The sequence below is a fragment of the Muscardinus avellanarius genome (assembly GCF_963383645.1).
Source record: "Muscardinus avellanarius genome assembly, chromosome: 15".
Lineage (NCBI taxonomy): Eukaryota > Metazoa > Chordata > Mammalia > Rodentia > Gliridae > Muscardinus > Muscardinus avellanarius.
Genome location: NC_137801.1, coordinates 57,867,651 through 57,887,583, shown reverse-complemented (window position 1 = coordinate 57,887,583; position 19,933 = coordinate 57,867,651). Strand labels below are relative to the sequence as shown.

The 19,933-nt window shown below is 38.0% G+C and overlaps 1 protein-coding gene across 10 annotated transcripts in view; it reads right to left on the bottom strand.

Moving 5' to 3' along the window:
- The window catches only part of EHBP1 (EH domain binding protein 1), a gene marked incomplete at both ends in the record, with an annotated part of 344,370 nt that overhangs the window by 305,676 nt on the left and 18,761 nt on the right, over positions 1 to 19,933 (bottom strand). For all 10 annotated transcript variants that reach the window (XM_080711874.1, XM_080711877.1, XM_080711880.1 and 7 more), the window contains one exon: positions 1,071 to 1,128. In XM_080711874.1, the coding sequence (XP_080568000.1) occupies positions 1,071 to 1,128 (58 nt within the window). The remainder of the gene's footprint in view (positions 1 to 1,070; positions 1,129 to 19,933) is intronic.

Sequence of the window (19,933 nt, the reverse complement as noted above, 5' to 3'; positions counted from 1 at the left end):
AAAATACCCATGGTGTTGTTACTTAACTTTAAAAATTCTGTTTTACGCCGGGCATGGTGGCGCACACTTGTAATCCCCGCGCTTGGGAGGCAGAGACAGGAGGATCGCGCAGGTTCGAAGCCAGCCGCGCGCGCTGGCTTAGGAGACCCTGTTTCCAAATAAAAATGTAAAAATAGGTCTGGGAGTGTAGCCCGGAGGTAGAAGGGCTTCCAGAAACCCCAGTACCACCAAAAAAAAAAAAAAAAAAAAAATTCTGTTTTAGTCCTCACATATAGCACTATCAATACAAAAATATTAAAATTTTTGAAAAATCCAACTCCTCCTTTTTGGCAGCCAACAATAAACTCAGAAAACTTATCATTCCTTAAGTATGCCCTAAATTCATTCTCTTGGGATCTAAATAATTAATCATAGGTACAATTTTGTAAGTGGTAAGTGTTTAATCATTAATTCATAATTCTCTAGTAAGAGAAGTTAAATAACTATCATGTTGCTCAAGGCTACTATCTCAGTCCATTTGTGCTACTACAACAAAATGCCATAAACTGGGTAATTTACAAAGAACAGATATGTATTTTCTCATAGCTCTAGAAGCTGGGCAGCACAAGTGTGAGCCATCAGAATCTGGGGAGGGCCTTCTTACTGCATCCTCACAGGCCTAAGAAAGAGGAGCAAAAGTAATGCACTCCCTCCAGCAAGCCTCTTCTAGGGCACCTGAATCCATTAATGAAGGAGATGCCTTCATAACCTAACAATATCTTATGGGGCCCACGTTTTAATACTATCATACTGGCAACATCTGAATTTTGAGGAGACACATTCAAATCACAGTACTATCAAAACTGAGGCATCTCACCTCCACTTTAAGAACTATACTTAAAAGATTTCAGGGCCCAATCAATAATTAGCTAATCAGAAAAGAGTAGATTGAGTAGATTAGCTCAACAACAACAACAAAAAAAAAGACCAACATTGTAAAATAGCATACACTAGGACCAGAGAAGCTTAAAATTTTGACTAACTGTTGAATTCAATATTTGAATGTTAAGAAATTTAGGAAAGAGACTAACCTTAGAAGACTTCCTCCGGCTTCTTCTAGTCCAAACGACCACCAGTTTATCTGGCTGCCTGCCAAAAAGGAAAAAGAAAGTAAATATAATTTATCTCAAACCAAAATAATAAAGTTTAATTTTAGTGCCTTTAAAGGGGCAAAAATATCATCTACTTTAATACACAGGGAAATTACTCTTACAATAAGGCTCTATATTAATTATAGATGTTAAATACAGATGTGATCTAATTTAACTATTTCATCCACATGCTTTTCTAAAAATACTTTAGCAAGTTAACACATTGAGAAAAAGCAAGTCTTTAGAATTGCTTGCAAAGCAAGTCTTAAGAACTGATTGCTATTTTAAAAAGAAAAGCATATACATATCTTCTCTAAAAGTTAATGTCATACTTATTATAATTATCCCCTCTAAAAAATTAGTATAACAAGGCACTTCCAAAATAACTTAAATATTTGGAGTTATGCTACTTTTGCATCTCTATATCTTATGAAATGCATATGATTTTAAAAACATTTTAATAATCATCTCAATTATCTTCATAAAATCAATACACTACTGAAAAATTGGCAAAGCTATTTTTTATTATTATTACCTCACTTTTATAAGTTTAAAATACTGGCAATTTTAAATAACTACTCAAAAGCTCTGGCAGAACCAAGACTGAAATTCGAGTCTTCTAATTCTCAGGACTCTTATTTCTATCCTCTGTTAATATAAGGCCAAATTTAAAAAACAAACTTTCAGCTAATACAACTAAGTTCCCTTTTGTGCTTAAGAAAAATATTGGGATTATAATCATCAGTTACTTTACTTACATTTTGATTTTTAAAAAATAGTTAAAAAGGTTCTTGCCTAGCAGGTGCAAGGCCCTGGGATCCATCAGCAGCACTATCAAAAATTAAAAAATAAAAGTTCTTAATTAAAAATGAAAACTCTGTGTGTGTGTGTGTGTGTGTGTGTGTGTGTGTGTGTGTGTGAAAGACCACTAGCCTTACACTCCTCATCCAGGGATCCACTTGCAAACATGCACTGCTATCCAAAGACAGAACTGTCCAGTGAAAAATACTACTGATAAAATGACTCAAAATGTAGTAAAGAAATAAAGTGATAAAAATATTTAAAAGGTTAAAAAGACATAGAGGCTAGATTAAGAAGTGCATACACCTACTAGGAATTCCAGAAACTTAGAGCAGTGGGAATGGCAGAAGCAATACTGAGGAGATAAAGCTAAGAACATTCCAGGCTTTAAAGAAAGGTAAGAATCCTTAGATAGAAAATATATATCAAGGAATAAGCAGGATAAATAAAAGTAAACCTGGCACCTACTTATTCCAATTAAACTATAGATTGGCAAGAACAAAGTCCTAAAAAAGAGGTCACGATAAAAGAAATAATTACACTAACAGACTTCTCAGTAGCAACAACAGATCCAAAACACAATGAAGCTAATGATCTTCAAGTGCTATGGGAAACAGCTGCCACCCCAGAGTTTTATCTTCGGCTAAACTACCATTCAAGAAATGTTTACAGGAGCCGGGCATGGTGTGCACCCTTATAATGCTCGCATATGGGAGGCTGAGACAAGAGGATCGTGGTTTGCAGACAGCCTCAGCTACTTAGTGAGGCCCTTTGAAACTCAGTGAGACCAGTTCCATTCCCCAGTACTGAAAAAAAAAAGAAAGAAAAGAAAAAAGAAATGTTTATACACTTGCAACGTTTACAATGTGTTTATATACCTGCAAAGACTAAGAATTTACAATGTATAGAAGGAAAGAACTAGATGCATCAATAGGTAAAATGTTAATGCTTGTTCATTTCAGGTGACAGAACCTGAACAAATGCACTTTGTGCATTAATAAGGAAACTATTTGACTAAGGAGCAATTTAAATAAATATACAACGTTTCTGATGGTAATAAACAAAATAATATAATTCTATAGAAAACTGGTATTTCTCCATTCAGATCTAAGCCTAGTTCCCATCAGTGTCAGACTTTATTTATTTTTTTTATTGCTGCACTGTACTCATACATCTTAATGGGATAAAAAAAAAAAACTTTTGTAGACATACATGCACACATCGCCCAGTTAGTCCCTACCTAATCCCCACCCCATTCTCTCCCCATTCCTCCTTCCCATGCTTGGCTTAGTGGTTGACATCTAGTACTATAGCAATTTATCCAAAATTAACAATGATAATCTCACATAACAGTTTAATTTGTCTGATAACAAGCTTTTGATGACTTAAAGATAACATTTCAATATTTCTTTTTGCTTTCTTTCTTACCAGAGGATATTTTTCTTTTTATTTTAAGGTGAAACTATCATATATTTATTTATTTATTTATTTTTCAGAAAAAAATTTATCCTAATATGAAATATGGACTCTAGATACCCAAAATGATCTAGAAAAAGAACAAAGCTAGAAGATGTATATTTTCTGATTTCAAACCTTATAAAGCTACAATAATTGAAACAGTGTAGTACTGTTCTAAAGGCAGATATATAAACTATTGGAGTTAAATAAAAGCCTAGAGATAAATTCTTCCATATATTGTCAAGTTATTTTTGACAAGGTTTCCGCGAACATTTAGTGAAGGAAATAATAATCTTTTAACTAAATATTGTTGAAAAATAATAATTACATGAAAAAGAATAAAATTGGACCCTTACCTAACCCCATATACAAACATTAACTCAAAATATATAAAAGACCTAAATATAAATCTTAAGACCATAAACTTTTAGAAGAAAATCTTGGTCATAAAACCTCACAACATTGAAATTGGCAGTGATTTCCTGGATATGATTTCAATGGCACAGGCAACAAAAGGGTAAACAAACGCCCTAAAAATTTTTTTAAAAAATTGTATATCCAAAGACAATGTAAAGAGAATTAAGTTGCTGATAAAATGGGATAAAATATTTCCAAATGCTATATCTGAAGGTATATTAATATTCCAACTAGAAATCCTAAAAATTAGCAACAATAAAAGCAAACAATACAATTTAGAGATAGGTAAAAGACTAACATAAATAATGAATCTCCACAGATAACCAATCTTAGTTGTCTGTTGGATGGAAAATCTTGTTTCTCTAGTACTGGTGTGTGTTACCTATTTCTTCTTTGTAGTTAATCTCTTTGAGTATTTTCTCTAGCGCTGGTTTTGAAGACATAAATTCCTTCAGTTTCTGTTTGTCATGGAAGCTTCTTATTTCCCCATCTAATTTGATAGAAAGTTTTGCTGTGTAGGAAATTTTTGGCTGGAAGTTGTTTTCATTCAGAGTTTGGAATGTTACTCCAAGCCCTTCTGGCTCTCATGACTTGATTTGGGAAGTCTGGAGTGATTCTAATTGGTTTGCCTCTGAATGTCACTTGGCCCTTTGTTTTTGTTGCCTTTAAGATTCTCTGCTTGGCTTCCACATTGGTCATTTTGACAATTAAGTGGCGTGGGGATCCTCTTCTCCGATCCTTTCTAAAGGGAGTTCTATAAGTTTCCTGGACCTGTGTATCGACCTCTTGCTCTATGTTTGGAAAATTTTCTGCTATTACTTCCTTGAAGAGATTGTTGATCCCTTTGGTTTCACCTTCTTTTCCCTCTTCTGTTCCAATTATTCTTAGGTTAGCTCTCTTAAAATGGGCCCATATTTCTTCAATGTCAGATTCCTGCTGTCAGATTTTTTTTCTAAATTAGAAACTATGCGTTCATTTTTGGAGTGATCATCTTCTATGAGCAAGAATCTATTCTCCATGTGGTCTAATCGGTTGTTTATACTTGGAATTGAGGCCTTTACTTCATTAATTGCATCCTTTATCTCTTTTTGGGTCTCTCTGAATTCTTTTCGAAACTCCTCTATTATTTCTACCGTTATTTTCCTGATTTGATCTTCTAGAAATCTCTGAATTTCTGTTTTATCGGGTTCTGATGTTGTGGGGTTGTGGGCATTCATTGCTCCATTGTTATTCCTCTTTCCCATGATTTTGGAAGTTTGTGCCTTCTCTGGGTTCTTTCCTTGGGTGACTACGACTTCACTTAAGGTGCTCTGGATCTCGAATCTGTGGTATCTCAGTCCCCACTACTTCTTTACTAGGTTGTATTGCAGAGTCTCAGACCCAGGGAGTCAACGAGGCTGCTTTAGACCATGGAGGGTGCCAGGTTGGGCGTTCTCCTGCGGGGAGTTGTGACTATGGTGTGATATCTCTGCCACTGTCACTCCCCCACTGGGTCAAGTCCCTGGGAGTGCAGTACTGGGATTTCTCCTCTAGGGGCTGCAATTTGACTCACTGTTGTTGAGTGTGCTGATGGAGCTATAGTGGACTCGGTGAATTTGCTGCTGCTGCTGCCGCCACTGGTAATATGGCACCACTGCCACGCTCTCGGCCGTGAGGCTGGCATATTTCTTCTCTGGTTTTGAGCTCCACACTGAGTCCCTGCAGGGTGTGCTGAGCCCAGCTCCTGGAAGCTTCAGATGCTCCGGGTGCCAAAAAATCTGCCAAATTCTGCCCAGCTAATCTGCAGCGGCTCACCTTGGCTCGCTGTCCACCGCTCCTCTCTGTCGCCTGGTGGGCTGTTGAGTGCGTTGGTCTGGAGCCGTCCGGTGAGCTCACTGCTGCTGCCGGCAGTATGGTGCTGCTGCTGCGTCCTCGGCCATGAGGCCGGCGTATCTCCTCTCTGGTTCTGAGCTCCGTTCTGAGTCCCCTCCTCTCTGAGGCCTGGTGCTACAAGGGAAGATGGTGCCCACACGGCTCTGTGGGCTCCAGCCGCAGCACTTTGGTCTGGTTTCTTTCTGATGTCTCATTTTTCCAGCCCACTTTTTCTCTGTCCCTTGTATTTACATTTTTTGTTTCTCTGCTGATGGTGTTTTCTGGCTATGAAAGGTGCTGATTTTGTGGTACTGAAGACTGGTTGTTAGCGGGGCTCGTAAGCGCCACTTTTCTCCATCGCCATCTTCCCGGAAGTCTCCGTGTCAGACTTTAAAAAGACATAATTGTAAAATAAAACCACTGACTTCCTCTGGTGAGTATTCCCAGGGTGAGATGTTGGGAACAGTGGCCAAATACAATAGTGCTAAATCACAGGTAAAAGAAATGACAATTTCTTTGAAACATTAAAGCCTTACCCTAAAAATCTGTACCAATGGAGAAACAAACAAAAACGCAAAAAAGAAAAACAAAGGTAGCTTTATTCAAAACCCTGAAAAGTAGAGTAAGACGATGGTGAGGATGGAGAGTGGCATGGCAACGAGACAAATGGAGTTAAGAAAGGAGTAACATTGAACATGGCAGTGCATGCCTGTAGAATGTCCCTGAGTTCAATCCCCAGTAAAACAGACACACACACACACACACACACACACACACACACACACACATACACACAGAAAAAGAGGAGGAGGAGGAGGAGGAAGAGGAGGAGGAGGAGGAGGAGGAATCATCAACACTGTCAGCATAACAATAGAAGAACTCCATAGCCAACAAGTATACGCTACCTTGTTTGAAAGCAATAATAGTTTGCTGGAACACTCTACTTAGATTACAAACCTGTTTACTTATGTTCTCTTCTCCATCCTCAACTATTAAATTTTATTTTTTCTACATTACTTTTACACAAATGCTATCATACTTCACATATTTTTCTTGTTTGCCATCCTATACTGGGCTCTTATACTAACGGTACTACCAACATGGCTCTTGGAGGTTTCATTTGACAGGTGTATATAACCTAAAAAGTTTTGTTCTGTTTTTATTTATTTATAAAGTTTAAATATTTTTATGTAAATATCTTTAAACAAGGCCTCTATTATCCTTATTACTAAAGCCTTCAACACTCCCAATTGCTTCACACCTGACTAGCTTCACTGATTAAAATTATATATATATATATATATATATATATATATATATACCCTGTATATATTAAGCCCTGTGGCCTCCTGTCATGCAAAAGAATACTAATGTGCCTCAACATGGTTCACAAAGCACTTCACCACCTAACTCCAATCTAGCTTTCTACCTGTAAAACCTACAAGTGTCTCAGAGGCATCCTGCTCTCCAATCAATCCCTAAACAGGTATTCCTTCAATGTCTTCACATCTTCATATGTAAAACAAAACAACTCCCCCCAAAAAAATTTGCCTCTGTTTTCTACCTGATAAATTTATAAGCTCTGTGTGTGTGTGTGTGTGTGTGTGTGTGTATGCACACCCACAATACCAGGGATTAAACGTAGGTGCTTTCTACCTCCAAACTACACCCTCAACCCTGTTTGTTTTTTGTTTTTTTATTTTTTTTAAATTGGTGCACTGTATTCATACATCATAATGGGATAAAAAAACTTTGTAGACATACATGCACACATCGCCCAGTCAGCCCCTACCTGACCCCCACCCCATTCCTTCCCCATCCCTTCTTCCCATGCTTGGCTTAGTGGTTGACATCTAGTATTATAGCAATTTATCCAAAATTAACAATGATAATCTCACATAACCGTTTCATTTGTCTGATACCAAGCTTTTGATGACTTAAAGATAACATTTCAATATTTCTTTTTGCTTTCTTTCTTACCAGAGAATATTTTTTCTTTTTTTTTTTTTTAGGTGAAACTATCATACATTTATTTATTTCCCAGAAAAAAAAATCTATCCTAATATGGAATATGGACTCTAGATACCCAAAACAATCTCGAAAAAGAACAAAGCTAGAAGATGCTACTCCTGTTTGTCATCATACCTGGCTACCTCCCAGAAAGCTTACAGGGAGGGGAAAAAAACATACTGATACTTACATTTCAGCCATGGAGAATCTGATTTAATTGAGCTGGTGTGCAGGAATCAGCTTCCACAGGTGATTCTAGTGGGCACCCTTGGCTGAGAACCACTTGTAAATAGGGCAAGTGGTACACAAACCCCACACCTCACTTGAAATGCCAAAGAAACATTACCTGCGATGGCAGTGAGAATGTCCCCTCTCCAAAATACCCTCCCAGTGTGACCTGCGCCGCTTCCTCCTCCTCACTGGATTCCTCACCTCCCACCCTCCACTCATCTTAGTGCTTCAGAAAAAGGATAGTTTTTAGCAGAAAAACTTTGTCTTCTAGCCAGCTTTCCTGGTAGTCTAAGGATTTGAACACAAATGACTTAACAACCGCCCCCCAGAAATGATTAGTTTTTTGTGTTTATCCACATCTTAAACATCTCCACTTGAAATCAGTCCAGCTTTACACCATCAGGAATAAAATGAGACAGGATGTTCTAAAATAAGTTATTCTCAATAGAAGTGTACCAATAATCACATAATTAGCTGACTAATTAATATTTCAAGCACTTGTGCTGCACTAGAAAAGAACCATTAAATATTTACTTATATTCTCCCAAGAGAAAAGGACATAGAATTTTCTCCAGCTACCAAAGAACCTATATTTTTATAACTTTATATAAGTTGAAAGCCCCGATAAAGCTCAGCTTTCAGAGAGAAAAAAAAATCACATAATATTTCCATCCCATAAACTCAAAATAGCCAGGAATCCCTATACATAACACAAACACATATACACAATTCATATTTGCTTGACATTCTGCCCATACACACATAAAATGTATGCACACAGTCCCATTTTCTATAAAATCTAAGAGTTTCATTGGAAAATTGAAGACTTCTGGTGGGCTTTTTGGAGAAGAAACTTTGCATTTAAAAAATAAAGATTTAACACCTTCTACCCTACCCTCAGAGCCTTTAAAAGGGACAATCTGAATCAGAAGATGGTAAGCTTTGTCTCAGACCAACCCTGACTAAATTCTGGACAGTGGGAAAGAGGGCAGGAAAGGGACAGGAGAAGACAGTGGGGAAAGGAAATAAAGCTACAATGATCCGGATTGTAAAGCAGTTGATGGGGTCTTCTTTACCTGCCACCAAGCACTGGGCCCTTTCTTTGCCACTAAATGAGCTTCCAGGTATGAAGATAAACTTAAAGGAAACCATTTCCAGCTTATAGTCAGACTCCTGTACTCATTTCCACACTCATATGTTTGAGGGTTAACAAAACAGGCATTAAAAAAATCGTAAGCTGTAACATGATAGTCACCATCTTTACTTCTGGAATTATAATATGCATTCAACAAATATTTTAGTGAATGCCTAGTATGTCTCTAGTACTGTGCTGAGCAATGGAGACACAAAAATGAAGGAAGACAAGGACTGATCCTCTGAAATTTAGTCTGATCCTCTGAAGTTTATAATCTAGTGAGCATACAACCAAACCAACTACCCCAGATACAACACTGGAGGTAACAGAGATGTAAAAAGCTCTTAAAGAGAAAAGGATCTCTTGACAAATATCTCAGGAATATTTTATCTCTTGATAAATATCTATCTGGCCTATATCGAAGATTGATTCGAATTTATAAAAACTCTAATTTTTATAATACTTTTAATGTAGAGCCCAACAAAAGACAAATGACTAATTACAATATGGCTATTTACTAGAAAACTAGCGTGTAATTAAAATATTTTAAGAGCATTTATAAGCATAGGACATTCCTGTCAAGTTTATTTAATATAGACTGTAGAGCTGGGCATGGTGGTGCACACTTGTAATCCCAGTACTTGGGAGGCTGAGACAAGAGGCTCCCGGTTCCAGGACAGCCTCAGCTACTTAGTGAGGCCTCTTACAACTCAGTGAGACCCTGTTTCAAAATAAGGAATAAAAAATAGGGCTGGGGGTGTGGCTCGGAAGTACAATGCCCCTGGATTCCATCCCCATACCACAAAAATATTAATAATAATAATAATAATAATAATAATAATGTAAAATAGATTATAATATTTTCTATACTATATTTTATTTCTATACTGTATAATAAAAGAAGATATCAGGAGAAAATACTTCACAATGCTAACTGATTATTACTAGAAAATAAAATTACATGTCATTTTTATTAGTGCATTATGACTACAAATAATTATGAGATTCATTGTGACATTCATATATTCACATAACTGGATCCATTTCATTTCCTTGTACTTATCATTCCTTCCTATCCTCCTGATCCCACCCCTGATCCCCTTCCTCAACTCACTGGGCTCTCTTCTATTTTATTGCATGTCATTTTCTACAATAAACTTGTATTACTTTATTACTTTATGCTTGGGGAGGCATTTAAATGTGTGCAATGAGTTATTAAAATAAAACACTTTTAGGCTTGGGTTCAATTATAAAGAGTTAAGCAATAAAATTAATTTTTAAATTTTTCACTCAATTTTATTCTACCAATTTTTTTTTTTTTTAAATGGTGGTACTGGGGTTCCTGGAAACCCTTCTATCTCCGGGCTACACTCCCAGACCCATTTTATATTTTTATTGGAAACAGGGTCTTGTAAAGTCAGTGCAGCTGGTTTTGAACCTGTGCGATCCTCCTGTCTCCGCCTCCCAAGCTCGGGGATTACAATACAAGCATGCGCCACCATGCCCGGCTATTCTACTGAATTTAAAGAGTCCTCAGACAGATGAATTAACTTATTTTCTAAATCAACAAAAATAGAAATGGTGTGTTCTTTGTCTTATGTTTACATAAATGTTTCCCAAGGTCTGAGAAAATTTCTGAAGTAAGTCCCACTTGACTTTAGCACCCTTCCCTTCTTTTTCTGCAGCCCCCAGTTCCTAGGCCATTCTTTCTTGAGCACACAGTCACTATGGCATTCCAGTAAGGCTGGTCAGGCCCAAACAACATCATCAGGGCTTTCCAGATCACTCATTCTTCTCTACAGTTAGCCCTCCTCCCTTTTCCAGTGCAAATAGCTTAGAAGAGAAGAAAGGATATGAATAAACAATTTGTTTTAATTTAGGAGATACAAATTTATAGATGTATCTTTTAAAGATAATATGTAGAAAGGAATTCTAGACTGGGAGTTAGGAAACCTGTTTTTCTTAGGTCTGACACAGAGACCTTAGGAATATCTCTCAAGTCCTTTGTGCTTATTATCTAATTTATCAAATAAAGAGACTACAGAAAACTTTAGCTAGTTTTAAACACTAATGGTTCAGTAACTGTAAGATTAGATGGTAATGATTAGTTAAATATTTGGTGGTTTAAAAATGAAAGGAAGCTGGGCGTAGTGGTGCTCACCTATAATCCTAGTACTTGGGAGGCTGAAACAGGAGGACTTAGCGAGGCCCTCAGCAACTTAAGATTCCATTTCAACATAAAAAATAAAATAGAGCTGGGAATGTAGCTTAGAGGTAGACTGCCCCTGGGTTCAATCCCCAGTAGCAAAAAAAAAAAAAAAAAAAAAAAAGAAAAAAAAATTAAAAAGGGTTTGGGGCTGGTGGTGTAGCCCTAGGTCAAAAAATGGGGGAGGGGGAATGTGGCCTCCTATCTACTAACAATCTTGAAGCAGCTAATATTACCACAGTATGCAAAGAGAAGTAATATTTTTTGGCAGGGCAGAACACTAACAAAGATTCATGCTCCTTGTCCAAAACACAGTGTTAATTCTGAGATGCTGCAAGAAGACCCCCATCCTAAGCCCTCCTCAACCAGCACCACCACCATGACATCAGCAACTCTCACTCCTAGAATATGAAAAGTAGTTGGTATCATTTATGAAGTATAACAGTAAACTTGTACACTTTTCCCACAACTGCTAAGTGAAAAGGAATGCAGGGGAGGGCAAAGTCCTAAGATAAAAGTTGCTTGGGCCCCTGAGTCTGATCACACAGGAGGCCAGTGGACCTGGAACACCCTCTCTACTCTGAGAAATGATAAACTTTTATTAGGTTATACCACTTGAATCTCTGGATGTATCTACTACAGTAACCCCTCAATGTTCTAGAAAACTCAGTAAATTAAAAACATGTTCAGCTGGGCACAGTGGCACACCTGTAACCCTGGACTTGGGAGGATGAGATAGCAAGATCGCAGGTTCATGGCCAGCCTCAGCAACTTAGGCCCTCCGCAACTTAGTGAGGTCCTATTTCAAATAAAAAATATATTTCAAATGAGAGTATAGCTCAAAGGCAGAATACCCCTGGATTCAATTCCCAGCCCCACCCCCACACACAAAATAAAAAATAAAAATAAAATGCACATACATAATAGTAAAATGACTGTTATCTTGAAGAAACTTACATTTCAAAGTTCTAAACCAAATTTAACCTTTTTAATGTGCTAATGGTTTTCATTTATATAAGATAAATGTTTCTAAAGACAAAAGAGAGCTATATCTCAAAACTTGGTAATTAATATATTATAAGCCTCTGAGTTTTTCCTAAATTAAAAATAAGGAACTATAAGTCTTTAGAACACAAACAGCACAAATTTCTCTCGTCACAAAATACAGAACATACTACCAATGAGAAAAAAAAAAGAGTTCAAAATATTAGCACCTAACTTAGTACGAATAGGCACTTCACTAAATAATAAGCTTGTTCTTTTTAGGGGCAAGGGCTCTTAGCCATAACTGAACATTTCATGGTGGGATGCTATGAATATTGAAACAAAAGGAGGAAAATTGTCTTATCACAGAAATACTCTGACTTCACTATTTCTCAAGTAATTATTTTTATCCTTCAGTAGGTACATCTGCCTCCCATTATACTATCATTGCTGCAGCTCCAATTAATTATACTCCTTTATGCTTACTTCACAAGAGTTATTTAGCAAGCTGCAATAATTAATGCAATAGGAAAAAATGTACCAATGTAAGAACAAGTACAAATATATAGGCATATATTTCCTTACTATAAAAACAAAGGCTGGTCTGATAATAAAGGGTATAAGACATCTTTGCTACTTAAATATTTTTAATTGTACTTTGCATCACATGCTATCATGTTTAAAATATCTTCTAGCCATAGTGGCTCGTGATTATAATCTCAATACATGAGAGGCTGAGACAAGAAGATCACAGGTTCTTGGCTAGCCTCAGGAACTTGTAAGGCTCTCTGCAACATGGTGAGACCCTGTTTCAAAATAAAGAATAAAAAATCGGGCTGGAAGTGGAGCTCAAAGGTAGAATGCCCCCGGGTTCAATCTCCAGAACCACAAAAAAAATAAAATATCTTCTCAAAGTGACTGCTTTTTGTTGAAAATATTTAACTGGTGATGTATATGGACTTTTGCTGACAAGTATTTCTATACCTATATATCAATATTTAGAGACTCCATCACTCAAACTGAGGATGTACAGTTTGGCATACAAACTGTACTTTTTGATAGGCCATCAAAAAGTGTACTTACTATACAATAGTATAAAGAATTTCTGATTTTTCTAAAATAAAGATATTTCTGAGACAAGAAGCACTATAATGAATCATTGTTGTATATGTATAAAATATTGATCTTCCCAAAAGCTCTAGTTCTCATTTTATTTTATAGTTTCATCCATAATGATTCCTTTAATTTACTATATTACTTACTTTTCTTTTGCTGTCCAGTGGGAACAAGCCTCATATGTCACTAACACAAATAGTATTTCCAAGTTTCATACCTGGTTCTCTAGAAAGGAAGTTAGTAGACAAAAAAAAAATAATATATATATATATATATAATCTCAAGCTGTGTATGATGGTATATCCCTGTAATCCCAGTACTTGGGAGGCTGAGACAGGAAGATTTCAGGTTCAAGGCTAACCTTCGCAACTTAGCAAGACATTTTTTTCAAAATAAAAAATAAAAAGGGGCATGGGTATAGCTCAGAGGTAAAATGCCTCTGGGTTCAATCTCTAGTACAAAAAAAAAAAAAGAAGGAATATATCAAGCTGACCATCCAATAATCACATTCACAATTTCCTCAATACACTTTGGTAATTGTGGCAACTATATGTTGTCAATGATTATATCTGTCTGTCCTGTTTCTACCTGACTTTAAGGTTCTCGGGAAATTTTTTGTAACATTTATTAGGAGAGGTGGCAAGAGAGCTAAATCCTCATCTACCAAATTGACAATCAAGAAGGATAATTTAAAGTGTGTTACTGAACAACAAAATACTACTTCATGCCTACTAACTAAAAAGGCTCTACTAAAATGGCAGTAACAAGTGTTGGTGAAGGTATCATGAAATTGGAACCCTCATATTGTTGGTGGGAATATAAAATGGTACAGCTGCTATGGCAGCTATTTGGCAGTCCCTCGAGAAGTTAAACACTAACTTCTGGTTTCTGGTCCAGCATATGAGAAGACAGGAAATAAACACTCCATACTATCAACAAATAAAAAGCTGAACACACTGCAATGAGAACCACTCTTCTTAGCTCCATATAGAAGTGAGGTCACAGGGCAAACCACTTCCCCCTAAATCTGAGAGATCAACAGGGGGAATACAGAGAATGACACATTACCAGTGCTGAAGCTTCTGTTGGACCAGTAGTACCAGGGGAGGGAAAACTGAACTGAATCCAGTCATTGGGATGGGGGAGATGGACTCACTTTTCTGAGTTTTATCTCCTACAGTTTTATCATATTCTAACAGTGAATAGCAGAGAAAACTTACTCATACTTTCAACAAGAGAAAGGAAAAAGAATCCATTTTGATACATGTCAAAGCATTCTATTCTTTTTTATTTTTGGGGGGGATGAAGGGGTACTAGGGACTAAACACAGGGGTATTCTACCTCTCAGTTACACCCCCAGTCCTGTTTTATGTTTTATTTTGAAACAAGGTCTCACTAAGTTGCTAAAGCTAGCCTTGAACCTCCGATCTTCCTGTCTCAGCCTTCCAAGTACTAGGATTACAGGCCTGTGTCACCAAGTCCAGCTCAAGAAAAACTATTTAACCAGAATCTAACCTGCTGGGGTTTTAGCAGAGCTTAACTGATCTGGGGAAAGGAAAATATCCAACACAAACCCACTGTAGACATCCTGTTTCATCTGAGGATATGAGAGAGAGGAAACTGAGAAACTCTTCTAATATTCATAGTCCAAAGGCAATGGCTCACTGAAAGACCGAGACCTATTCATAGGATTATAGAATGTCTTTTCTTCCCTCTCCTACTACACCTAACCAACACAAAATTAAAGGCCTATTTATAGAGGTTTCTTCTACCTAGAACATTATGTCCTTTTATAAAATAATAAACGTACAAAGCATATTAAAAAGCAAAACCGTTTGAAGAGACAGAGAACAAGTAACAAAACCATATTCAGATATAGAAAGGCTGTTCAAATTACAAATTGATCATTTAGAACTATAATTAATATACTAAGGACTCTAATGGATAAGGTAAATGTCATTCAAAACCAGATGAACAATGTAAGCAGAGTGATATAAATCCTAAGAACAACAAGAAAAGCAAGAGGTCAAAAATACTCTAACTGAAATTAAGAATGCCTTTGATTGTCTTATTAGTAAACTGAACACAGCAAAGGAAAAACATCTATGGGCTTGCAAAAGAACTCCAAAGCTAAAACACAAACAGAATGAAGAACAGAAGTTCTAAACACTACAGGACAACTATAAAAGGTGTAACATGCATAACAGGACTATTAGAAGGAGAGGAAAGAGAAAGAAATAGAAGAAACATCTAAACATCTGCAACAATAATGACTGAGAAGTTCCCCAAATTAAGTCAGGCGTGGTGGCGCACGTGTGTAATCGGGAGGCAGAGACCGGAGGATCGTGGGGTTTGCGGACAGCCTCGGCTACCTAGGGAGGTCCTTCGCAACTCAGTGAGACCTTGATTCAAAAAAAAAAAAAAAAAAGGGTCTAGGGGGTGTAGCTTGGAGGTACAATGCCCCTGGGTTCCATCCCCAGTTACACACACACACAAAAAAAAAGAATTTCCCCAAATTAACATAAGATATTAAACCATAGATCCAAGAAGCTCAGAAAGCACCAAGATTAAAGACAAAATACTCTAAACCTAGACATATAATTTTCAAACCACAATATATTAAAAAAAAAAAAAAAAAGGTAAAGCCAGGTATGGTGGCGCACACTTATAATCCCAGGATTTAGGGGGCTGAGACAGGAAGATCGCAGTTTGTAAACAGCCTCAGCTACTTAGGCCCTCTGCAACTCAGTGAGACCCTGTTTCAAAATAAAGAATAAAAAATAGGGCTGGGATATGGCTCAGAGATACAATGCCCCTGGGTTCCATCCCCAGTACTGGGGAAGGAAGAAAAGAAAAGAAAAGAAAAGAAAAGAAAAGAAAAGAAAAGAAAAGAAAAGAAAAGAAAAGAAAAGGAAGAAAGAGGGAGGGAGGGAGGGAGGGAGGGAGGGAGGGAGGGAGGGAGGGAAATAATCCTGAAATAAGCCAGAGAAACAAAGGCAAGAATTACATTCCATTTCTCAAAAACCACGCAAGCAAGAAGAGAATAGAATGAAAAATTCTAAATGTTGAGAGAAAAAAAACCCCACAAACCTGGAATTCTGTAACCTGGGAAATTATCCTTCAAACATAAAGAAGAAATAAAAACTTTCTCAGACAAAAAAATTGAGGAATTATGTCACCAGTAAAACTGCCTTGAAAGAAATGCTACAAGAAATAACCTGGGCATGATGGCATGCACCTACAGTCCCAGCTCCTCAGGAGGCTGAGGCAGAAGATTCATGAGAGCCCCAGAGTTCAAGACCAGCACGGGCAATATAGTAAGACCCCATCTCAAAGGGAAAAAAGAGTTCTTCAGAGAGAAGGCAAATACATGTCAGAAACTCAAATCTATACAATGAAAGGAAAAGCTCCAAAAATGAAATAAATGAAGACAAAATAAAACTTTTATTTCTTATTTCTTACAAAGGTAAGACTTCAGCTAATCCTTGAAGGAAGATGTGGACAAGACCAGGCAGAGACGCAGAGCAATATTAAAAACCTGTAAGATTTGAATGAGCAGGGAACATTTAGAGAACAGTTAAGTGACCAACTACAGTACAGAAGCAGAAACATTTCTTATGGCACGAGACCAGAAACTCTGCAACTGTTAGAAGAAAACAAAAGGAAAACACTTCAACATGTAGGCACAGGCAATGACTTCTTGAGTAGGATTCCTATAGCTCAGGAAATTTTTAAAAAGCAATAAATAAAATAGCATCAAATTAAAAGGCTACTGCATAGCAAAGGAAACAAAAGTATGAAGAGACTGCCTATAGAACAGGAGAAAAATCTGTGCCAGCTATTCTTCCAACACAAGACTAATATCCAGAATAAATAAAGAAATTTTAAAACACCAAAAGAACAAGCAACACATTCAATAAATGAGCAAATAAACTGAATAGATATTTCTCAAAATAAGTACAAATGGCCAACAATTCTGTGAAAAAAAATGTTCAGCATCTTTAGCCATCAGGGAAATGCAAATCAAAACCACACTGAGATTCCACCTAACTCCAGTCAAAATGATAATTATCAATAATACAAATAACAGTAAATGCTGATGAGGATGCAGGGGGAAAAGAAACTTCACACACTATTGGTAGGAACGTAACTTAGCCTTGTGGAAATAAGTATACAGGCTTCTCAAAAAACTAAAAATTGAACTACCATATGCTCTAAAGATATTGCTCCTTAGTATTTATCTATAAGACTTAAAGTCAGCATATTTTAGAGATACACATATATTCATGTTGTTTGCAGCACTATTCGCAATAGCCACATAACAGAATCAGCCTCTCCATCAACAGGTTAATGAAGAAAATGTGACACATATATATAGAAAGAAGAACAAAACTAATAAGAACAAAACTATGTCATTTGCAGGAAAATGGCTGGAACTAGAGAACATCATGTTAGGCATAATAACCCAGACTCAAAAAGACAAGTACCATATGTGGAAGCTAGCAGGAAAATAAGAGAGAAGAAAAATAAATAGAGAAGGGTATCGTCAAAGTAGAAGGAAGATCAATATGGTAAAATAAATAAATAAAGGAATGGGGAAAGGAGAAGGTGAGATGCTGGGGAGTGAAACTGTTCATATTATGTTCTATGCCTGAACCAATATGCCACACTAAAACTCAACACTCTGTATAATTAATAGGCACCAATAAAAAATGTCAAGACACATATACAGTATATAAATGTTAGCTTTGTAAAAACATAACTATTCTTATTAGTATTATCATTGACTATAAGTGTTATAGATAGAGAAAGGGGATCAAAAACAAAAAGAATTCAAGAAGGCTTTACAGCCGGGCGTGGTGGTGCACCCTTGTAATCCCCGCACTTGGGAGGCAGAGACAGGAGGATCGCGCAGGTTTGAAGCCAGCCATGCTGGCTTAAGAGACCCTGTTTCCAAGTAAGAAGTATAAATAGGTCTGAGAGTGTAGCCCGGAGATAAAAGGGTTTCCATGAACCCCAGTACCACCAAAAAAGAAAGAAAGAGAGAGAGAGAGAGAGAGAGAGAGAGAGAGAGAAAGAGAGAGAGAGAGAGATTGCTTGCTTTACAAAGAAGGTAAGACTTTAGCTAATCCTTGAAGGAAGAAGTGGACAAGACCAGGCAGAGATGTAGAGTAATATTAAAAACTTGTAAGATTTGAATAAGCAGGGAACATTTAGAGAACAGTTAAGTGACCATCCAAGTACAGAACAGAAGCAGAAACACTTCTTATGGTAGTGATGTAACGTTGTTCTTGTTTTTGCAGTACTAGGGATAGTACCCAGGGGCACTGAACCTCTGAGCTCCACCCCCGGTCCTATCTTTTATTGTTTTTATTTTTTGAAACAGGGTCTCACTGAGTTGCGAAGGGCCTTGCTAAGTAGCTGAAGCTGTCCAGGAACCACGATCCTTGTCTCCGCCTCCCGAATGCTGGGATTACAAGCGTGCGCCACCATGCTCGGCTGAAGTAAGATTTTTTAAAGAAAAAATAATGAAGATTCTTAATTGTAGTATGTCAATCATTAACAAAGATTAATCTTCAAGTTAAAAAAATTAAGGTGCAGAAGGACTTCTGAGAAGATGGCGACAGAGGAAAGCGGCACTTACAAGTCCCGCTAACAATCGAACTCTACTACCACAAAACCAGCGCCTTTCAGAGGAAAACAACACCACCAGCAAAGAAATAAAAACTGTAAATACAAGGGACAGAGAAAAAGAGGGCTGGAAAAACAAGACACCAGAAAGAAACCAGCCCGAAGTGGCCGCAGTGGCGCAGAGCAGCCGCAGCCACGGCACGGAGCGGCCAGAGCCAAGGCGCGGAGCAGGGCGGCCTACATCTTCCCTAGCAGCACCAGGCTCCAGAGAGGAGGGAAACTCAGAACGGAGCTCAAATCCAGAGAGGAGGTACGCCGGCCTCGCAGCCTAGGATGTGGCAGCAGCGCCTTACTGCTGGCGGCAGCGGCGAGTTAACTGGACGGCTCTAGACCAACGCGCTCAACCAGCCACCAGGCACCAGAGAGGAGGGGTGGACAGCAAGCCGAGGTGAGCCACTGCTGAACAGCCAGGCGGCAGCCAGCAGTTTTTTCAGTGCAAGGAGCGTCTAAAGCTCCCAAGGGCTGGGATCAGCACACCCTGCAGGGACACAGTGGAGCTCAAAACCACGCCAACCTCATGCCGAGGACGCGACAGCAGCACCTTACTGCCGGCAGCAGCGGCGAGTCCACCGGACAGCTGAAAACCAATGCACTCAACCAGCCACCAGGCTCCAGAGAGGAGGGGCGGACAGCGAGCCGAAGTGAGCAGGTGCTGAACAGCCGGGCGGCAGTCAGCAGTTTTGTCGGAGCAGAGAACATCTAAACTCCCAAGGGCCGAGCACAGCACACCTGGCAGGGACTCAGAGCAGAGCTCAAAACCAAAGAAGAAATACTCACATCACGGCCTAGGGCATGGAAGTGGTGCCATATTACCAGTGGCGGCAGCAGCGAATCCACCGAGTTCACTACAGCTCAATCAGCACACTCAACAACCGTGAGTCAAATTGCGGCCCTTAGGGGAGA